The following is a 23,226-nucleotide window of genomic DNA, read 5'->3' on the forward strand; positions in this document are numbered from 1 at the left end:
TGGGGGTGGGGGAGCCATTAGTAGCTGGGGAATCAGGAAAAACCTCATATTGGACCTGGTATTTGACCTGAGCTCAAAATGTGAATGTAAAGAAATCCTCCACAAGCAAGAAAGTCATGGTCTATTTACTAGACTGTAAGCTCATGGAAGGCAGGACCTCAGTTTCTGGTATTTGTGCTCCGCACACAGTAGGTATTTAATAAGTATTAGCTGATGAGAATGGTTGTGGTTTTGTCCCCCCACCTAAGGGGAAATAGAAAGAGACTCTGATCTAAGTCAGGTGATGGCAAGGAGATGCATTGGAAGACTCCTTCCAACAGTTAAGACCCAGGCGGATCAGAACTGGCCTTTTTGTACCTGGAGAGATGGATTTTTAACTCAGGGCTTTGAGGTAGGCAAATCATGGAATCAGCCTCCTGGAGGCTGTGATTTCTCCTGCCTCCATCTTCCCTGGGCTGGATTCAAGGATCAAATGAGAAGATACTCAGAACAGGGCAGCATTGGGGGAGGGACACTGTCTGTGGACCCTGGGACAGGCTGAGGAAGGGGCTGGAGGGGAGGGGCTAGACAGATTTTCTAGGCACCAGGGCAGGTACACCTTCAATGTATGTGCACAGCACCAGGTAGTTCTGGCAGTGGAGGAAGCTCAGAGCAGCCAGCTGAGGACCAAGGTAACAGTCTGCCCCACTAAGCATTTACGGAGTGCCTAAAACTTCTCACACACTCTTTCATCTTCACTATCTCACTTCATTCCCTCAAGAGCCCAGTACAGTAGGTGATATATATGTATATATTATCCCATGCAGAAACAGGAGCAAACAGCTAAAGTTATTTGCCCAAGGTCAATGGCACAGCAGGGACTGAATCCCTGATCTCTAGCTTTCTATTGTAGACACCCTTACCTAGGGCTGGCTAATACCTGAATCTTTACCATTAGAACCTCCTTCTTTTGGTTTAATACTCTTTTCCCTGCTCCATGCAAATTTCCCTCAAAGGATTGAGGAATTAAGCCTGATTCGCGGTGAACTAACCTACTTGATAGGACTTTTGTGGGGATTAAATGAGATAATGGAGGTAAAGTCCTTTGCAGATTTTAAAACGCTGTAGAAATGTAAGTTGTTGTTTTCCTGGTTCTCTTTCTCCTCTCCCTCTTGGGCTGGAGGATGGAATGATCCTTTCCCATAAGGGGTGGGTAGGTTTAGAAGGGAGCTACCTTTCTGAAACCCGAGAATGCAGAAGGGATGTCTGTTCCCACCCCAGGGAAGCCCTGCCCAGACCACATCTCTTCAGTTCTGGATCCTGAGTTTCAGGAAGGATATTAACAAACTGGAGAGGAAGGATATGGTAAATTGGTGAAGGGAATGAGGAACATGACATATGGGGACTGTCTGGAGGGACTGGGGTTCAGTCATGGAAAAAAGATTTGTCCTCTCCACCTCATTCCTGATAAATTGGTTCATATTAAGGTATAAATGATTGTTAAGGTTTAATTTGTCAGTTCCTCTACGGATATTTTCATTTAGTAGGAGATAGTTTTGAGCCAAAGGAATGAAGCTGTAATGGTAGGCTTTCTAGCATTGTTCAGTCCCTTCAGGGCTATCACTTCACGGTGACTTGGTGAGGGGTATGTGCCAGTCCTGGGGATCTGGTATGACAAGGTCCCCATTAGTCCCAGCAGAATTGTCCCTCTCCTTCTCCCCCTCCCACCCACCTGCTCCCCAATCCCAGGCTCTGCTTGAATCATCTCTGGCTCCAAAGGGCCTTTTTCTTTGTTCTCCATGACTCCTAAGGCACCTGTCTTTCCATTCTGTCTTCAATCTCTGGGGTTCTTGCTTGCGGCTCTGCAATGCTGTGTGATTGGGAAAGACCTCAAGTGTGAATACCTGGTAGTTACAAAGTGTATGAATGAAGTGTATGGTGTGCGTGTGTGTGTGTGTGCGTGTGTGTGTGTGTGTGTAAGATTGTGTCTGCCAGGGGTGGGGAGGTGAGTTCTGAATTCACTCCCACATGAAGATCTGTGCTTAAGGAAAATCGAGAGGGATCACATTTGGAGGTCTTCAGGGTCTTTGGTCTTCTGTGACTATGGGCTGTTGGGAGCAGGTAATAAGAATTATAGCAGAGCTTTTCCAAATGGGATGTACAGACAGCCATGGAGACCAGAGCTAGAGATCACCAGTCAGTTGATCAACAAACATTTGGTAAGCACTTACTATGTGCCAAGCACTGCGCTAAGCTCCGCAGATACAAAGAAAGGCAAAAACAGTTGCCGACCTCAAGGAGCTTATAGTCTAATGGGTGAGGCAATATATTAGAAAAAGGGATATATAAGATACATTCAAAATAGATGAAAGACAGCCTCAAAGGGGAAGGCACTGGCAGCTAGGGGTAACAGGAAAGAGGCCTCCTGCAGGTGTCATTTGAGTTATGCCTTTAAGGAAGCTGGGGAGACTAAGAGGCCAGGGGAGGAGGAAGAACGTCTTCACCATCATTACATTTTTATAGCACCTACTATGCGCTGTTCTAAGTGCTTTACAATCATTATATTATTTGATCCTCACAACAATGCTGGGAAGTAGGGGAAATTATTATCCCCATTTTACAAATGAGGAAACTGAGGTTGTGTCTTGCCCTTAATACAGTTATTAAGGGGATGAGGTCAAATTTGAACTCAGGTCTTTCTGACTCCAGGTCCAGTGCTCTGTGTACTCTGGCACCATTTAGGGACCAGAACATTCCAGGTATGGAGCCAAGCCGGTCCAAAGGCATGGAAAACAGGAGATGGACTACATATGGTATATGGGTTTGGTGGGAGCAGCAATACTACAGTTAACCTAAAGAAAAGGAATGTTTCTGTGGCACTTTAGGGTTCTCAAATAGATTTTCATTCAACAGCCCTGACAGGGAGGTGGTTCAAGGGTGGTTGCCCCCACTTTACATATAATAGAAGGAGTCCTTTTGGGATCAGCTTAGGAGTCAGTCCCAGAAAGGTTTCTCTGCACTTGATAAAGGGATCACAGGATGTCAACTGATACCTTGTTAACACATTAATACCTCCTCACCTGTGTTGGCGGAAGAGGAAAATGAGGCCAGAGAAGTGAAATGGTTTGCCCATAGTCACCTAAATGATAAGTGGGGGTGCTAGGAATTGAACCCAGGGCTCTGGTGACCTCCACAACCCTTATCAGTTACCATTTTAAGAGAAAGAAAAAAGATGGACCCCAGTCAGTCAATAAACATTTATTAAGTACCTACTGTATGCCATACAATGTGCTAAACGCTGGAGATACAAAAAGAGACAAAAGACAGCAGCCCTGCCCTCGAGGAACTTACAATCCAACGGGGGAGTGTTGTCTCCTTATTTTATAGAGGAGAAAACTGGGGCTTAGAAAGGGGAAGGGACCTGGTTAGGGTTATATATTTAGCAAATTCAATCAGGTAAGTTAAAAAACAGTATCTAAACCTTCTCCCGCATCCTCTCTACATTACTTCGAGTTGCCTGTAGGTTCTTAGGATCTCTCTATTGTCCTCTCCTTCCACTGAAAATTGAGTGTCCCCAGACCTTGCTAGGTCCACTGAGAAATCTGGCACCTTTTTCTTGTGCCCTTGTCCCTATTCCTGCCTGAGGCCCAGGTGCCCCATCCCTAACCTGTTTCCAGGCAAGACTCTCCTGGTCCCAAGCACCTAGAAATTGTCCTCTTCCTTTCATCGGAAACAAGTGCCTTGAGTTATCCTTCTTTTGATCTCTCTTTAGGTTGGCCTCAAGAGTCTATTTAGCATTTCCTTATGAGCATCTTTTAAAATGATAATTATTAGTATTAGTAATAATAATGACAGGATAACTTGCATTTGCATAATGTTTAACATATATTATATCCTCACAAAAATCCTGAGGGAGGTACTTAGCTTTTACTTGGGAAGAAACAGACTCTGAGAGATTTAAGTGATTTGCCGATGATCCACAGCTTTTAAGAAATGGAAGTGGCATGTGAACCCAGGACTTTTGTAAATTCATGTAAATTCACTGCCTCTTTCTTTCACCACTTAACTCCCAATTAACACCTCTCTCATTGATACCCATGTTCACTTAGGGAGCTCTTGGAACAGCTCTAAACACAAGGTAGGATGGGTCACTGGGCAGTCCTACCCTTTCTACTCCTACTCACTTTCTTTTTTCCCTCAATTAACAACTTAAAAACCAGAATCATTTCCCAACAAACCTAGCACCCCTACTTGTAACACTGACTCTTGTAACAACGTAAAACCTAAGCAAAATCTAACCATGAGACAACCATATCTAAAAATATATGCCTCGTTCCACATTTGTAAGTCCCCCCACCCCATATAACATTTCTCAGTTGTGTCCAACTCTTAATGACCCCATTTGTAGTTTTTTTGGCAAAGATACTGCAGTGGTTTGTCATTTCCTTTTCCAGCTCATTTCACAGATGAGGAAACTAAGGCAAATAGGGTTAAGTAACTTGCTCAGGGTCATACAGTAAGTAAGTGTACAAGGCCAGATTTGAACTCAGGAAGATGAGTCTTTCTCACTCCAGTACCCTGACCGTAGTCCTCTACCTCTCTAGTTAGAGGAGGGAGGTAGGTTTCCTTCTCTTTTCTCACTAACCAAAATGGGTCATTACCATTAATCTGAGTTTGGCAGCATTTTTGTGTTGTTTTTGTTGATATTATTATAGTTGTGTATAATACATTATTTTCTTGGTTCTGTGTCATTTGAAAATACCTTTCTATGTTTCTCTGAATTCTGCATATGCCTTATTTCTTTTTTTATTAATTTCTTTTGATTTATCAACAATCACTTCTATAAGCTTTTGAGTTTTAAATTTTTCTCCATCTCCCTCCCCACCTCCCTCCCCAAGACAGTGAGCAATCTGATATAGGCTATACATATACATTCCTATTAAATATATTTTCACATTAGTGATGTTGTAAGTAAGAATTAGAACCAATAGGAAGAACCACCAGAAAGAGGACACAAAACTCAACAGAAGAAAAAAAAATAGCAAATAGTATGCTTCGGTCTGCCTTCCAACTCCATAGTTCTTTCTTTGGATTGTGGATAGCATTTTCCATCATGAGGCCTTTGGAGACGTCTTAGATCCTTGCATTGCTGAAAAGGGCTAAGTCGATCAACGTTAGTCATTACGCTTTATTTTTTAATGGTACGTTAATATTCCATTACATTTACTTGCCATTGTTCAGCCACTTCCCAATCAATGGGTCCTCTCTGTGTTTCTAGCTTCTTGCTATCATGAAGAGTGCTGCTATGAATATTATATTACATATCAGACCCTTCTTTTTGTCAGTGGTGTCTTTGACATAGCTGGTCAGCAGTGAGATGTCTGGGTCAAAGGGTATGAATAGTTAAGTGAAAACTCCCCCCTCCCAAAAAAACAGATTTCAAATTGTTATCCTAGATGGCTGGATAGCTTCACCAACAATGCCTTAATGTGCCTGGCTTCCCACAGCCCCTCCAACATTGACTGTTTTCTATTCCTTACCATCTCTGTCAGTTTAAGCTAGAAGTTCTGGTATTTAAGAATACCTTGAAGGGCCAGGCTTTGTCAATTGATGCCATGCAATTTTTTAATCTCTAAGGTAAAAAAAAAAGAAATTGAGATAGGATGAAAATTATTGCAAATGAAAATCGTAAAAAAAAATCTTGCGTTAATTGACAGCTGGTATGTCAAGTGTATGTCTCACTTGCTAGCCATTCTATGTAGATCAAATGAGATAATACATATGTAAATATATGTAAAGCACTTTGCAAATCTTAAAACCCATGTAAGTACTACTAATACTAGTTTAAATACTTATAATAACTATTATTATTATTATTCAAGTTATGAAGCAGCTGATACTTTTCATTCACACAGATGATAAACATTTATTAAGAACCCACCCCAGGTAGGATTGCTGAGGGGAGAAGGAGATGGGTAAGACCCAGTTCCTACCCTCAAGGAGCTCATAGTCTATTAGGGAGTCTAGGACATGCTTGTCTTTCTTGGAAAGCTCTCAGTCCAGAAAATGCATTTATAAGACACTAAAGAGGAAGTGACTAGTTACTAGCGCTCCCACCTCCAGGAAAAGCCCTGAAGTAAGAAGACTTGGAGTTGAGTCTTGCCTCTGCTACATATTTCCTGTGTGACCTTGGGCAAATTACTTCCCCTCTCCGGTTCTCAGTTTTCTCCTTTACAAAATGAGGGGGTTGCTTTAAATGATGTCTGAAGTCCTTTGCAGCTCCGGCGTTCTCAGAGTGATAATGACGTCTTAACCTTAATATAGCACTAGATGTTTAGCTGTACATTCATTATCTCATTCAATCCTTCTAACAACCGTGGAAGGCAGACAGGGATAAAGATTATTAACGCCATTTTATGCGTGAGGAAATCGAAGCTCAGAAAGGGGAAGTGACTTGCTCGTCCACTCTGCACATTTATTTAGTGACAGGGTGGTGACTGGAGCCAGGCTCTTCTGATTACCTGGCAGGTGCCCACTCCCCTCCCACCACCTCTGCTGGCTTTCATAACAGCCAGAAGCTGCTAGGTTAGACATTAGGAAGATTCTCCTCCCTCCCACCCACCCCACTACCTCCACTTTGAGATCTGTGAGATCCTGGGGAGAAGGGAGGTGAAAGAAAAAGTGGCATTTCTGTTCCTCCTCTCTGCTTTCTGATCAAGGAAGAGCTTCGGAATCTGGGGGATGTGGAGGCAGTGGGTCAAATCAGCAAATCTCTCTCCCCCACTCTCGTGCCACTCTCTGTCAGTCTATCTATCCCTGTCTCTCTGTGTCTCTCTCCTGTTGCGCAGCACTGGGCACAGAACACAGAATGTCAGAGTTGGATGAGATTCTAGATGTCATTCTAGTCCAAGCCCTCTCATTTTACCGAAAGGAAAGCTAGAGCCCAGAGAGGCGAAAGAGATTTGCCAAGGGGAACCTGGTTCATCAGTGGCAGAGGCTGGACTCCTAGACAATTTATTTCCTGTCACTTAAAAACCCACGTTCCTTAAGCGCCCAGTGATTGGTACTGAGGATTCAAAAGACCAGACAAAGGGCTTGATCCGGGTCCTCAGGGAGCTTACTTTCCTTTGACGCCACAGTTGCTCCTTGGGAGAAGAGGGGGTAGATATGTAAATACATGTAATTGTGTAGTATTAGATAGGTAGTGATGGGGTCAAAGGAGATGAGCGCCAGGCTAAGTGCTCTTGGAATATTAGGAAAGAGAGGACTACTCAGTGTGGCAAAACTAGCTCAGGGACCGCTCCCTTAGAGACTAAGAACCCTCAAATACCCCGCTCCTTTTCCCAATCTCCGCCTGGCCCGACCTGGGGTTGGAGGAGCCTCCCACCTATTGGCAGGTGAGCTCCGGAGTGCCCGGCTCTCGAGCGCCTCCGAGGCTTCACCGGAAAGGGCCGATCGTGGGAGGGGGCGTGGGAGGGCGGACCGCGGAACTTGCGGAGGAGGAGCCCAGAAGGCTCCGCAGGTAGGGCGGCGGGGGAGGGCGGGATTCTTCGCGGAGCGGCGCCGGGGACTGTGGCGCTGCGCGCCCGGCGGGCGCAGAAAGAGCGCACGGCCCAGAGTCCGCCCGGAAAGCTGAGTTTGAAGCCGCCACCATGGGCGCCTGTTTGGGGGTCTGTTCCCTGGTCAGCTGTGTAAGTGACTTTCTTCTGTTCTTTCCCAGCCTCATCCCCAGTCCTGGGCTCCTTTCTTCTCTGCCCAGTTCCTTTACTCTGTGTCCAACGCCTGGTTTTTGCGCGACAACAGCTCCCTGCCCGGTGCCCCTTCCCTTGATCCCAGGTCCCTTCTTGGAGTCCCCTGACTCCTGCCGGCCGGGCTCCGGCTTCCTCGCTCGACATAGACTCCTTGTTTACCCTGGGTGAGCTGGTGCCCTGAGCTGCCTGCTGCAGGTTCTCGTGTTACAGGGTGAATGAAGACCGTGCGCTCTCCGCCCGGGGGTGGGGTGAGGCCCCGAATAGCTTTGGGGCGGGAGGAGGGAGTTCTTTCCGCACCCGGCCCCCCTACACCCTGGTATTTGGGTTGAGGGGTTGAGAGGCAGGACAGGGATTGGAGGAGGGGTGGCTGGTTCTCGGGTTACAGAACAGAGAGGGTGTTTTCCTCTCTGACAACCCCATACACCGCTATGGTGGGATTTGGCTGTTGGGGCTGCTCTGGTAGTGGGATTGGGGGTGGTTCGGGAGAAGGAGAGTCTTGGAGTGGTCTGGGAGGAAGGGGGGGAGGTCCGGGAGTGAGATTCAGGGTGGTCTAGGAGGAGGGGGGGTCCAGGAATAAGATTGGGGGTGGTCTGGGAGGAGGGTCCTTGAGCGAGATGGAAGATTAACTTGTTATTCATAGAAAGTCAGAGCTGGAAGGGAATGTTCAGTCTTGAGGCCATTATTTTACGGGGGAGGAGGGAATATAATGGGGCGGGATCTGGGAGTGTGTCGGGCTGAGCCGAGAGAAGGAGAGTTGGGACTTGAACGACATTTAAGTTCTCCATGGAATGTCAGACCTGGAGGTACTTTATGGATCTTGAGAAGCAGGAAAAAGAGCCCTCCATTTCGAGGTCCAGTAGCTGGGTTCAAATTCAGACTGACTGTTTTGGTTAAGCTTGTTAACTCTTCCCCGCCTCAGTTTCTTCCTCTGTAAAATGGGGGATTGGACTGGATGATCTTCAGAGTCTCAGCTCTGGCTCTTTGATCTAAATTATGCCTTTGAGGGAAATTGGGAGTGAGGCTTTGGTGTGGGAAGGAGTGAAGATTGGGACCTCCCGCTGAACCTGCCACCAAACCTAATTAAGTCCCACTCTCAGTCATCAGTGGGCCACTCTTCTCCCTTGGACTATTCCTCTCAACCTCAGAGACCGGGCTGAGCCCTAAGGGAAACCTAGCCCCAGATCTGCTGGGCTCTTGGCCCAGAGGGCCACTTGGACGCGAAGTCCCTCAGACTAGGTGCTTGGGACCGTGGTTGGGCTTGTAAAGACCTGTTGCTATTGTGTTAGGGTCAAAGCTTTCTGTAGGTGGGGGGAGGGGAATGCAGAAACATTGGGGGCCCAATTTCTTCTAAAGAAAGTCTCATCATGCCTAGAAATGGGGGGCTCAATTTGTGGAGAGGAGAGGGGGACCATTCATTCAGATCCAGCCAGGGTAGGCTTTGGCTGTAAGCCAAGTGTCTTGGAAAATGTGTCTGGGAAAAACCAGCCCCCGCACTCGGGCTTTTAGCTGAGTGAAATAAATCCCCCTCTTGTTAGCCCCAGGCCCAGAGGGCAAGGCTGTTCCTGAGTTTCTTCCCCTTCCCAGTCGGGCCTCATTAAGTCTTTCTGGGGTTCATTCTTTCCAAGTCCAGCCCACCCTTTCCTCCACAAAGAAGAGTGCTCAGGGAGCTCTTCCTGTTGAATGGAAATGGAGGGGGGGATTTTTCCTCTTTCTTTCCCTGCTCAGCCTCATCTCCTCTATCCCATAGTGTGGGGGGAGGAGTCAGGCTCCCCAGCTACATGGCCATTTTCTAGGGGTTGTGGGAAGGCTGAGAGTGGGCTGATCCCTGACTGGCCAGGGTGTATGAGACCTTTGTTTCCTGGGGTGGGAGAGACTACCAGGAAATAATATACTTGGGGTGGTGGTGGTGGTAGTAAGGGGGGAAAGAGGTTGTGTGTGTGTGAAGAAATCTGGTGAATCATGGAGGGCTGGCCCAGAGAAGGTGTCCAGTGCCAGTCAGCAAAGGAAAGTGGAAATGTTTGCTCTGGAATGAGTCTTGTAAAATTGTGAGGCAGAATTTTGTCCTCTTTTTCACCTCACCTTTTGGTACCTCCCTTTCACCTCCTATCCAGCACCCTCATTCCAAAGGCAGAAATCTCTGATGGTGGAATTGGTTACTTTTATTCGTCCTCACACACAACTTTCCATCTCCTAACTCCCATGAAGTCTTTGTACAGGCTGCCTCCCATGTCTGGAATGCATTTCCTCCTCACCTCTGCTAAAGTGAAAACCTTCCTTATCCCTTCTTCTCTCCCCTTCCCCTTCCTCCTCTTTCTTTTCCCTTTTCTCCCCTTCCTCATTCCCTTCTTCCCCTCTTTCCCCTCCCCCCTTTCTCTTCCTCTTCCCCTCCACTCCTCTCTCCTCCTCGTCTCCCCCCCCCCTTGTCCCCTTCTTACTCCCCTTTCCTAAATTCTCTTGGATTTATTTTGTATAAACTCATGTTTATAGAAATAGTAAGCTCTTTGAGGACAGGAACAGACACTTTTGAATTTGTGTCCCCCAGAACCTGGCATAGTGCCTGGTATTTATGAGACGTTTAATAAATGTGTTTTGGTTCATGGGTCTGACACAAAGCTGGGAAAGCTAACAGCCATCTCGACTTTTCTAAACTCCCTGTCCTTCAGCTGATACACTCTTTGGGGTCCTGCTGTTAGATCCATCATGGGAGAGCCTTAGGCAGCACTGGCTGATCTGATCACTTTATTGGGGAGGTCAGCATCTCCCTGGAGTGTTGATAGGGTAGGGGCCCTGGGAAACACCTCCCCCCACTTCCCCTGAACTCCAGGGCTCATACCCCATCAGTCATCCTAGGGATCTTCCTTTGGGACTCAGGGCTTTCACTTTCCAAACATTTTCTGCTCACTGATCCCATCTCTAGCCTCCTTTCCTAGAGTTTTGGAGCTTGCTTAGTTCCTAAAGCTCAGAGATCTGCCACACCCTTTTTCTAATTACCTTACCCTTCTTCTGTCACCTATATCCAGGCTAGGTGTCCTAGATGGAATCTGTTTCCTTTTTTGTCCCGCCGGGTCTATCCTTCAGATCCCTAGATCGAGTTGGCCAGAGTTTATTTACGATGGAAGAAATAATATACAAATTCAGAAGGAATACACCAGGGAAAGGTAATAAGGTATTGATGAAGGGAAAATACCTAGTCAATCACCAAGTATTTATTAAATGTTTAAGCAACTAGGTGTCTCAGTAGATCGAATGCTGGGTTTAGGTTCAAGAAGACCTGAATTCAAATCCTGCCTCAGACCCTTCTAGCTATGTGACCCTGGGTAACTCACTTAAGATCTGTCAGTTTCCTCATCTATAAAATGGGTATAATAATAGTTCCTGCCTCCCAAGGTTTTATGTCTGTAAAGTGCTTTCATGACCTTAAAGCTCTATGTAAATGCTGCTGCTGTCCTTTACTTTGTTCCAGGAACTGCTTTTAAATGCTTAGAATACAAAGACAAAAGTGAAAACCTCTGCCCTCTAGGAGATTATATTCTAAAGGTGTTAGGGGAGGAGTCACTGTTCCTTCCTGACTGACTCTTCCTCCCCCATTTGGGGTTTTCTTGGCAAGGAGACGTTTGCCATTTCCTTCTCCAGCTCATTTTACAGATGAGGAAACTGAGGCAAACAGGGTTAAGTGATTTGCCCAGGGTCACACAGCTCGTAAGTGTCTGAAACTGGATTTGAACTCGGGAGGATGTCTCATCCTATCCACTACAACACTTAGCTAGCTGCCTGTATACGTGTAGGAGACTACACATATATAGATTGCTGTTGTTTGTCTGCAGTTCTTGAAGAGGACCATGACTTCAAGGAATAAGTACCCACAAGCCATGTATGGGAGAGATACAAGATAACCTGGAGATGGGGGTGGGGGAGGTACTAGTAGCTAGGGGGCACTAGGAAAGCCTTCCTGCTGGAGATGGTGGCATTTGAGCTGAGCCTAGCTGAGCCTTGGAGCATTCCTTGAAGGGGGTGGGGGTGGGGGATGGGGAGGCAGAACCCGAAGCCAGTCAAAAGCATTTAGAACTTTATATTTCAACTTTCACTAAAGTTTTCCAGCCTGAGCTCTGCCCTCTTGGGTCTCTCTAAGGCAGGATCTTCAGGGATTACTGCAGAGTGGCACCTTTGAACCAGGGCTGTGGCTCCCAGAGAAAGTTTAATCCTCATTGTTACATTTTCTCCATCACTTTCTTAAATCTAGATAAACAACAATAAATCAACCCTTGGTTTGTAGCATTTTTGCTGATTTCTGAGATGTAATTGTTCATAGTGAACATCGGACAGTTTGCTCACCAGTTGGAGCCGGCTTCAACACAGCCTTGCTTCTAACACCCCGGAATACCCTTCCCCCGATTTGACGGCTGAGACTGCTAGGTCAAACTCATGGGTCCATGTGTTCCAAGGTTTCTTATAACTACTCCTGAAGAGTTCTGATTGTATAGCGCCCTTAAGTGTTCTGTGCATACTCCTATGACTGATTCTTTTCATTTTCCCTACCAAGGGAAAGAGGAGACAAAGTCACGAAAACAGATGAACACATACAGCCTTCCTATCACTTTAAGAATAAAAAATATGATGCCACTCAGGAAAGACCAAATGACAAACCCCAAATGAAAGATGGGCTGAATCTAATAAGATGAAATTTAATAGCGACAGATATAAAAGTCTATGTTTGGCTTTTTAAAAAAATCCCCTTCACAAAAACAAGATTGGGGGAGGTGTAGCTAAACCCTTTGTGGAAAGAACCTGCAGGTTTTAGTGGACCACAAAGCTCAATATGATTACACAGTGACAGTCAGTGAAGCAAAAGACTTCTGAGCTAACGGCACTTGGCTTTTATGGGGTAGATTGTAGGATCATGGCTAAAAGGACCTGGATAGCTTAGAAGGGAACCTTAGAGGTCATCTACTCCAAACCTCTTGTTTTACAGATGAGGAAACTGAAGCACAGAATGCATGGTAGGATCATAGCGTTAGAACTGAACCAGAATTTAGAGGCCTAAGAAGTTAAGTGACTTACCCACTGTCAATCACTCAGCATTTGTGGTGAGTTGAAACCAGATCTCATTCTAGGGCTCTTTGCACTGTATGGCCCTAGGCCCCAGCTGTCTGTCTGAAAGCTCCATAGAATCCTATATTTTGAACTGGGAGGAAACTTAAAGGCCGTCTAGTCTAACACCCTCAGTTTACAAAGGAGAAAATGGAGATACAGAGAGGTAAAGCAATTTAACCCAAGGTCACACAGGGAATCCAGTCACTGTAATGAGACAGAGCCTCATTAGTGATATAATTGAACCTGAAGAGGATTTTTGATGACCTCAAGTTGCTGAAATCTAAGAGACCAAGGCCACTTGGGCTACAATTTGGATTTCAGCCCAGAGTTGAATTGAAAGTCTGACGTCTTTAACAATAATTCAGCTCCATTCAATGGACATTAAGCACATGGTAGATATAAAGCACCATGCTAGGTGCTGGGGGTGCAAAGTTCAAAATGATGCAGTCCCAGCCCTCAAGGAGCTTCCATTCTCCTTGGGGATACAACATGTATTACAAAAGCTCGGAGCTGAAGGTCATCGCAGAGATCAGGTAGGCTAACCTGTACTTTGATGAGAATTCATCCTCTCCGTGGAAATATGTTTTGCATGACTTCATATGTATAATGGGTAACATATTTCTATTTCTTGCCTTCACAATGGGGAAGGGGAGGGGTGGAAGAAAGGGAGAGAATTTGGAACTGAAAGTAAAAGTAAATTAAATTTTCAAAAAAGAGAGCCCATCTTCTCCACAATATACTCAAATGATTGTGCAGAATTTTCTTGAGGACCTCTTGTTAAGGGGGAACCCCAACTTCCTGGGGCAGCCCATGCCACTCTGGGATCTCTCCAGTGGGACAGGAAGTTTTCCCTATCATCAAGGTTACATTTCTGTCTCTGCATCTTCTAGTTCAACCCTCTGGGACCAAAAGGAACGTGTCTAACACTTCTTCCATGTGACAGCCTTCTATAAATGTAAAGACAGATGTTCAATCCCCCTTCTCTTCTCTAGGCTAAACATACCCAGTGATTTGAACCCAATCTCACTATCTAAAAGGCTCAGTAGTTGAGTAGTTGAGATCAGATAGCATAAAAATGTAGTGGACCCAGTCTGATGGGCTGGGTTGCCTCCAGCAAAGCTCTTTGGTCTTATTCTAATCTCTAGTTCCTCCTCTCCTTCTGGCTTTCCTTTTTCGGCCTCAGTTTTGACTATAAATGAGTTAGTTCAGCTGTATACTGTTCCCTAATGTTAGCTCACCCCCTGGTCCTCTCATCATTCATGACTTGCCAGGTACCTGTCCTGGGTTACCCCCACTGTCTATCTTCTCCGTCCCCTATTCCTCAGCTGCTAGATGGCATTGGAAAGAGTCTTCCAGTGCACCAACTGGGTCCACTGCATATCTATGTGTCTAAACTCAGATGGTGAAGCAGCTAGGTAACCAGGCCTGGAGTCAGGAAGATTTGAGTTCAAACTTAGCCTCAGATACTTACTAGCTGGGTGACCCTGGGCAAGTAAGTCACTTACTGTTTGCCTCAGTTTCCTCATGTGTAAAATGGACTGGAGAAGGAAATGGCAAATCACTCCAGTGTCTTTGCCAAGAAACCCCCAAATGGGGTCATGGAGAGTCAGATATGACTGAAATGACTCAGTAACAACCATTTCAGCTGGAGCTTCATTATTAGACAGCACGCCTCTTTATTCTTCCTCTTAGATTCTCAGTGGAACTCTCCACAGCAGTATTTCCAAGCTTTCTTTGCTCAAGCCCCCTACATCCTACCCCCGGTTTCCTATCTTGGCAAAGGATCGTCCCTATTTTACTTGGAATATTGAGGCTATCCATCATGAGTTCCCTCTTTCTCCCTTACTCTTCAACTCAAAACCCTTCTCTGTGGTCCCTCACTGCATCCTCCTAGATCCCAGGCTCATGAAGAGTTGACCCTTCCCCATCCACTTTGGCCGTTGCTCCCATCGCCTCCTGTCTGCTCAGTCAGAGAAGTGAACAGAAGGTCATTTGAGGAGGGGAAGAACACTAATGACTGGAGAGATTAGGGAAGGCTTTCCAGAGGCAATAACAGCTAAGCCAAGCCTTGAAGGAAGGTCAAAATTCAGTGGCAGAAATGAGAAGAGAATTCATGCGGGGTATGGAGCACAGCTCGTGCAAATGTGTGGAAGTAGGAGATGGAATGCCGGTTATAGGAACAGCTTGTAGTCTTAATTGGATGGAACTTAGAGAATATAAAAAGTGATACCACGAGATAAGGCTGGGAAGGTAAATTGGATCTGGGTTGTGGAAGGCTTTGAACACCAGGCTAGGGAACTTGTATATCATCTTAGAGGCGATGAGGAACCCTTTTTGACTTGTTCCTGTCCCAACTTGTCTCCTAATTTGTTTTGTGATCATGGGCTAGCTACTTCCATTCCCTGGGCCTTGGTTTCCCCATTTGTAAAATGAGCGTATTGGATTAGACTGCTTCCAGAGAACAGGAATCCTGTTATCTTTATCTTCCTATGTTAAATACAGAGTCTCTGCACACCATTGTTTGTTGCCCTTCATTCTCAAAGAGAACAAAAATGACATCACCATGTTGGGGTCAAGGTACAGTGTGTCTGACTCTGGCTGATCAGACCAATATAAGCTTGGAAGGCTCTACCACAGGTTGGGCACAAAGAGTCTGTATGAACATTTGGGGTAGAGATAGCTCTAAATTTGTGCATCTCACGTTTCTCTTGAGCTATTTCAATTCTGCTTTGCTCATAGAGCATAGCGCCTTCTTTAATATGGGCACACCATGCTGGGCTGCCCTGTGCCAGTGTCTCCCACGTCACACAATTGATTTCACAATCCTTCAGAGCTCTAGGTGTGAATGGATGAATGAGTAGAAGAACGAAGGAATGAATGAGTTAGTAAATGAAAGAAAGAGGACGTGACCTCCAAAGTCTCTTCCACCTCTGCCATTTTAGGAGATGGCTGCTTCAGGATGAATAATTAACAAGCTAACTCATTAATTAACTCAGCAATTAACTCATTAATAAGTTTGTAATAGAACTTAGGGGAGAGAATGTACAGAACCACTGGTTTTGGGGTCAGATCTTGCCTCTAATTCCCCAGCGCTGGGTGACCCCGGGCAAATCTCTTACTGCCCAGTACCCCAGGCAACTGTCTCAAGGCCCATTTGCCAAGCAGTTATCAGTCTGCCTTGGGAGAGGAATTTTCTTCATGGGGAGTTTTGTACATCAGTGGTATCAGAGCTCAAATAGAAGTGGAGGCCATTAAACCGTAAGACCTGCTAGCTGTATATTGACCTAGAAAACCACAAGTTCACATTGTCCGTGTTCTTTTGTATTTTTATTTGTTTTATTAAATATTTCATAATTTCCTTGTGATCTGGTTTAGGTCACTCTGAGCAGGTGTGTTGTGACCTTTGCCCTGCACTGATGATATCACAGGTCTAGTCTGAAAAACAAATACATTAAAGTTTAATAAAATCTGTAGAACTCTTGAGAAGTAGACACATGAAGACAGGAGAAAAGGAAAAAGGGTGCTTGTCACGGGGAGAAAAGGTCACTGGCCTCTCTCTCTCTTGTGTCCAGCCAGAGCAGGCATCGCCAGCCAACTTCAGTGAGAAGGCATTTCTAGGCCCAAGCTAAGTGGGACTGGGGCTTCTTCCCAGACTCTGTGCCTAAGCCAGGCCCTTCCCTTTCTGGGAAGTCTTGTCCTGTCTTTGCTGAGGGCCTGGTTTAGTGCCTCTGACCACAGCCTGTGGTGGAAGGAGCACTGGATTCAGAAGTCAGGAGACCAGATCCTCTCCAGCTCCTTAGGTGACTTTGGCCATAGAATCTCAGTTGGAAAGAAACTCAGAGATCCGCTGCTTTCTTGATTCATTGAAGCCTTCTATTTTTAGATTAACAGTCATTTTGGAAACAGCCTTCTTCTGATTCAAGAGGCAGCTAGGTAGCACAGGGCATAGAATGTTAGACTTGGAATCAGGAAGAACTGAGTTCAAATCCTGCCTCAGAGACTTACTAGCTATGTGAGCCTGGGCAAGTCATTTAAAACTTCTCCCAGCCTCAGTTTCCTTAATAATAGGTATAATCATAGCACCTGCTGTAAGTGCTTTGAAAACCTTAAAGTGCTGTTTAACTGTTCACTATTATTATTGCCAATGATAATCCTCCCCCATTGAACACTTATTTTTGACTAAGAAAAACACCTAATACTGTGACTACCGCTGACAATGTATGCACTGTTCTGCTTCAGTAGTCCCCCACCTCTTTGCCATGACAAAAAAGAGCCATTTCATCATCTGTTGTCTGAGATCATCCTTCATTTTTCAGCTGCTCAGAGTTTGACTTCCTTTTTTTCAATCTTTCCATTTTCAGTATTGTAGTCATTGCATCTGCTGCTTACACTACTCTCTATCAGTCATTTCCTACACCACTTCTTCCTTAATCATTTCTCCTCCCTTGGCTCCCAGCACATTCTTTTGTACTGCTTTCCCAACCTGTCTTCCTGCTGCCCCTCAGCTCCCATTGACTCTCCTTCTCTTCTTCCTCCTCTGGAGTAGTGTAGCTCCTACCCACAACCCTGTGCTTGGACCTGCCTTTCTTTTCTCTCCAGAGACAGCTGGTGGGGAAGTGGATAGAGTACTGGGCATGAAGTCAGTTTGAGCTTCACAACAACCCTATGAGGTGCTATTATTTTTCCCATTTCATAGAGGAGGGAAACTGAGGCTCAGAGGAGCTAAGTGGCTTAACCAGTTCACACAAAGTGTCTGAGTTAAAATTAAAATCTATGTTTTCTTGATTCCAAGTGCAATGCTCTTTTTAGTGGCCAAAAATTCTACAAGGGCAGTCAGCCCAAGAGGGATAGAGTTTCAAGAACAAAATTTTGTTGTCCCAAACACAAATGAAGAAGAAAATGGGGAGCTCTACAGAGTCTCATGTGGATGCACAGAAGACTCATGGACCAGTTCAGATGTTAATGCTAGAAGGACTTGGCATGCCAATTTTAACACAACAATTATACTTTTACATTGAAATAAAAATTTTCATCTTATCTCTTTTATTTGTCTCATGGATTAAAAAATGTATTGTGTTGGTTGTCAAAGCTTGATCTTGCAAGGTGTTCTTAAATTTCAGTCTTTCTGGTATGAAAAAGGAGTGTGTATAATAAGATGAAAGTATGAGCAGGTAAATATGGATGAATGCACAAGATTGTGAAGGTCCCGTTAGAATGGTGTCAGGAGACCTAAAGGCCAGAAAGCCAAGAAGAGTTAAGGATAGTGCGTTAGTCAGTCAACAAGTATTTATTGTCTACTATGTGCCAGGCATTGTGCTAAGTGCTGGGGATACAAAGAGAGGTAAACAAAACCAAACCAACTCCATCTGTCCAGGAGCTCACAGGGAAAGAGGCTTACTTCTGTTGGCGATAAGGATTCAAACATGCTTGGGTCATTGAGTGATAATAATGGGTGACAGAAAGCAGAAATACACAATTTTATTTTGCCTCTGCTTTCTCTAAGGAAAGTCCAGCCCCATTCACTTTTCTTCCATAAGACTGAGGGAAAAAAGGGGGGGTATTCCAGTTTTCCTTGAGAAGCTTTCTGGGAGGGGGTCACTTGTATTTTGGGGGAAGCTTCCCTGAGTTGGAGAACAATGGATACTACAAAGCAGCAGATGAAACACAGGAACTCCCCTCATTAGGATGGTGGGGAGGGGGTGCTATGGATGAAATGTGGTATTTGCAGCCAGATAAGTTAGAGTATCGGTTTGTTTCTTCTTGTTTCTCCTTGTTCCCAAGGAAGGTTCAATCGGGAGGTAGTATATTGGGAAATAGCTTCAGTAGAGAAACAAAAGCTATTAGCAAAATACAAACAAATAAATAATAAGCATCTGGGTGTCTCTGTCCTTCCAGGCATCCTGTCTTTGTGGTTCGGCCTCCTGCATCCTGTGCGCCTGCTGCCCCTCCAGCCGCAACTCCACCGTCAGCCGCCTTGCCTTCACCTTCTTACTGTTCCTAGGAGTCCTGGTGTGCATCATTATGCTCAGCCCTGGAGTGGAGAGCCAACTGTACAAGGTCATTGGGGGCAGGGCAGTGGATGGAATGGGCCGGCTCAGAGGAGGATGGTAAAGCTGGAGGGACCTTAAGCAGTTCCTGTGGGGAGCTGGGAAAGCTCCCATTGAAATCCCCCTTTGGGAGCAAAAATAAGGCTCTTTCTCCCCTTTTGTGATCCCCCACTAAAGGAGTGGCCTCAGGGATGGGGGGATAGGAGAGGAAGCTGGAGAGACTTCTGGGGTGTGGGGTCAAGAGAAAGTAAAACCAGAGAGTGTTGGGCTCTGCTGAAGCAGGGTGGGATGTAGCTGAAGCTTGGGAACTTAAGAAGGGGAAGAGAGGGCCATAAAGGAATTTCAGGAAGAGTGCAGCTGCGAGCCCTGATCATGGAATAATCTGCTCTGTGAACATGGGGAATCATAGCTGTTCTGGGGCCATGAGGGGCTTGGATGGGTAGAGAAGAATCAGACCCATCCCAAGAATTTGTGGATGGACGGGGGGCTGTTCCACCTGTTCTGAGACGATGAAGATGGGTGACAGGTGGTACCATTCCGCCTCCTCAGAGCATGCCAAGGAAATGGGGCTGTGCTGGGGGAGAGGGGAGTCATCACTGCCTTGTCCCCACAGCTGCCCTGGGTGTGTGAGGGGGTCCCCTCCACCTTGGGCGTCCCAGGTCACGTGGACTGTGGATCCCTGCTGGGCCATCGTGCTGTCTACCGCATGTGCTTTGCCCTGGCTGCTTTCTTCTTTCTCTTCACCATACTGATGATCTACGTGAAAACCAGCAAGGACCCCCGAGCTGCCATCCAGAATGGGTGAGAGAGAGCAGCCCTCCCCGCTGCCCACACCAATCAATAATGACAATCAATAAACACCTGCTGTATGCGGGCATTGCGCTAAGCACCAGAGTAACAGAGACAAAGAATGAAACAAGGAGCTTATGTCACGTGCATATCTAAACAGGGACAAAATTAACCCGCGGTTGTTTCAGTGGGAGACATTAGCATCAGGGGGAGGGCATTTGGACAAGCCTGATAGAGAAGGTGGCCCTTGAGCTAAGCTTCAAAGGAAGCCAGGGCTTCTCAGAGGCTGAGGTGGGGAGGGAGGGCATCCTGGGTGTGGGGGGGGAGCAATACCAAGGTGCCAAGACAGAAGATAGAGTGTCCTGTGTAAAAAATATAACTAGAAGGGGACAGCTAGGTGGCGCCCTGGAGTCAGGAGGACCTGAGTTCAAATCCAGCCTCAGATGCTTACTAGCTGTGTGACCCTGGGCAAGTCGCTTAACCCTAATTGCCTCCAAAAAAAGAAGAGCTACAAGGCTAGTGCTGTTAGCCTGCAGAGTGTGCAAAGGGGAGTAATATGTATAGTAAGGCCAGAAAAGAAGGTTGGGGAGCCACTGGAGTTGATTAAGTAGGGGAGTCAAGTGGTCAGACCTGCACTTTAGGAAAGTATGTGGAGGCTGGATTGGTGATGAGGAAGACTGGAGCTGGGAGAGGAAATCAAAAGATTTCAATAGCAGAGTGGTACAATGGGAGGCGTGTGTAGAGAGGAAAGAACTCTGGCTCCAAAGTCAAAAGACGGGTTCCAATTCCACCTCTGATGTTTATTACACAAGTTTCCCTGGGCCTCAGTTTCTTTCTCTGTAAAATGGGGGAATTAGAAAAGATGTGTTCTAAGGTCCCTTATATAGTTCAAGATTTATGATCTCATGCTGAGGCTCTGAACTAAGGGGGTCACTGTGTGAGTAGAGTTTTTCCTTCCAACCCTGAGCTCAAGATTGATTGTACGGATAAAGTGCCCATCCCCATCAACCAGTCAAGGCTTCGCCATTTCCCCTCTCCATTCTGGTCATTAATTCATTTAATAAATATTATCTGATTGTGCTTATATAACCTATATCAAATTACTTACCATCTTAGGGAAGAGGGAGGAAAGGGAGGGAGGGAGAAAATTTGGAACTCAAAATTTTATAAAAAGAATGTTAAAAAAGAAAATATTTTTTAAAAATAAAGTGTACAAAGATGAAAATATATATATATTTATATATATATAAAATATATATATTATATATATATATTATATCTATCTATCTATATATATATATATATAATCTGAGGCCCACTAGACACAAGGCTTTGTGTTAGGGAGGCAGCTACCCACTTGGGGAACTCACAGCCTAATAAGGAGAAGAAAAAATAGATGCACATAATTGCAGCTCAGGATAATGGCAAGTGTCATGTAATGGGGAACTCATTACCACCTCCTGAGGCAGGCCATTTTGGAAAATTCTCATTGTTAGGAAGCTTTTCCTTGGGGAGCCAAAATTTACCCCTACCATTTCACACACCTCCCAAAACCAGACCAAGCAAGTCCCACCCCTCTTGTACTTGAAAGTCCTTTAGCTGCGATGTTCTCCCACCATCATCATCTCAGCTGCAGGTTAAACATCCCCAGTTCCATCAACCAATCCTCATGTGGCATGGCTTCCAGTTCATTTCCCTAAGTTGGCTGCCTTCTTCTAGATACACCGTAGATTGTCAATGTCCTCCCCAAAATGTGACACCAGACGTGCATGCAGTCCTCTAGAGGGGGCCTGCTCAGGTTAGCGGTGCCTGGACTGTGCCTCCCACATTACAGACATTTAACTTCATAGAATGGAGCCTAAGATTGCGCTGCCTTTTTTGGCCAGCATATCGCACAGTTGACACACATTGACTTTGTCTTCCAAATCCACAAAAACCTCCAGGTCTTACTCCCACCCTCTCTCTGTTCATTCTTCTCTCCTTCTCTCTATCCATTCCTTCCTCTTTCCCTCCATTCATTCCTCCCTCCACTCTATTCCTTTTTCTCTTCTGTTTTTCTTTTCTTCCTTCTTTTCTTGCTCCCTTCTTTCCTTCCTCCCTCCATCCCTTCTTCTCTTCCTTCTTTCCTCACTCTGTGGTATTGAACATTTTAAGTTTTTGAATAAAAAATTTATTCAAATTGATATGAAAAGCAGGTTCCTCCCTCTACCCTCCACATTCAGAATTCTCTGCGATGGAAAATCAGGCCAAGATGGAGTAATTCTCCAACTCAGGGTGATGACCAACAGAGGGGCTTGCCCAGGGGATGCTGGGGAAAGGAAGGGAAGAGAGGAGAGGGGAAGAGGAGGGGAAGAAGCATTTATTAAGCACTTACTGTATGCTACCAGGCACTTCACTAAGTGCTTTACAAAGATCTTGTTCAATCAAGCTAATCTCAATTGAGAAAGGATTGCCTTCCCCAGGGATGAGGTTGGGCTACGTTAAACAGTGAGGCCAATCAGCCAGGCAGCTGCAGAGCAGCTAAGGGAGGCCGCTTTTTCCAGAGAAGTTGACTGAGGCACCACCGAGCCTCATGATCAGCCTCCCCCAGGTCTTTTTCACTTATCTTGCTGCCACCCCTACTCTCACCCTCTACTGATGCAGCTGATTTTTTTGAATCCAAGGGCAGGTAGGAATTTTCTTTTATTTCTCTTAGGTTTCATCTTGGTACATTCAGCCCATTGCTTTAGCCTGTTCGTAGTTTGGGATCTTTATTCCTCCCCCATACTAGCCATCCCTCTTTCTTATCTTTGGATTTGATAAATATGCCATTTTTGCCTTCATCCAAGTGATTTCTAAAAATGTCAAAGAGAAAAGGGCCAAGCACAGATCCTTGGGGTCCTACACTAGAGGCTTCCCCTTGGGTTGATATTTGTCCTTGAATTATCCCTCCTTTTGTGTAGACATTCAGCCAGCTCTGAAGCCACTTAATAAGGTCACCCAACCCTCATCTTTCCATCTTATGCACAAAGGTATCATGAGGTCTGGATGCTAGATTTCTTACCATGCCTGGGCCCATTAAGCTGACATCTTCTCTCCTTTCCCCAGGTTTTGGTTTTTTAAGTTCCTGATTCTTCTGGGCATCACTGTGGGTGCCTTCTATATCCCAGATGGCTCCTTCACCAACGGTAGGTGGCAGGGAGGGGCAAGTCCAGCTCTGCTGCTTATCAGTCACCTTCAGGCCAGGTCCATTTGTCTTCTGTACTCTTTCCTCCCCACCTCCCTGATGGTGGGTGCCAAGGAGGGACACAGCCCTGAATACCAGTTTGGGGATAGTTCTTCTGATCTTTGCTCACTGAGCCCCAAATACCCATATCCACTTGGCTCATCCCAGACCTCTCACCTGCTGCTCTTTAGGCTGATGGTGATACTCCAGAGGCCCAAGTGTCTCCTGATTGTGGCACTAACCCTGAAGTAATGAACCAGCCAGCTTGACTGGGGTGGAGGGCACACTTATATCTACACATAGCATAGTGTGCCTGTCTGAGACGTGTGTGTGTGTGTGTGTGTGTGTGTGTGTGTGTGTGTGT

At 45.7% G+C, this 23,226-nt stretch overlaps 1 protein-coding gene across 2 annotated transcripts in view; it reads left to right on the top strand.

The window, feature by feature from the left end:
• Nucleotides 1-23,226, top strand: part of SERINC2 (serine incorporator 2) — a 32,231-nt gene that overhangs the window by 845 nt on the left and 8,160 nt on the right. The window contains exons 1-4 of one of the 2 annotated variants that reach the window (XM_027864773.1): nt 7,555-7,670; nt 18,717-18,878; nt 19,482-19,669; nt 22,745-22,824. In XM_027864773.1, coding sequence (XP_027720574.1) covers nt 7,632-7,670; nt 18,717-18,878; nt 19,482-19,669; nt 22,745-22,824 — 469 coding nt within the window. In that variant the 5' untranslated portion in view covers nt 7,555-7,631. Of the gene's footprint in view, nt 1-7,554; nt 7,671-18,716; nt 18,879-19,481; nt 19,670-22,744; nt 22,825-23,226 lie in introns of those variants that run through there. The other variant, XM_027864774.1, reaches the window with a different exon arrangement.

Source organism: Vombatus ursinus, unplaced genomic scaffold (genome assembly GCF_900497805.2).
Source record: "Vombatus ursinus unplaced genomic scaffold, bare-nosed wombat genome assembly UNPS02014775.1, whole genome shotgun sequence".
Lineage (NCBI taxonomy): Eukaryota > Metazoa > Chordata > Mammalia > Diprotodontia > Vombatidae > Vombatus > Vombatus ursinus.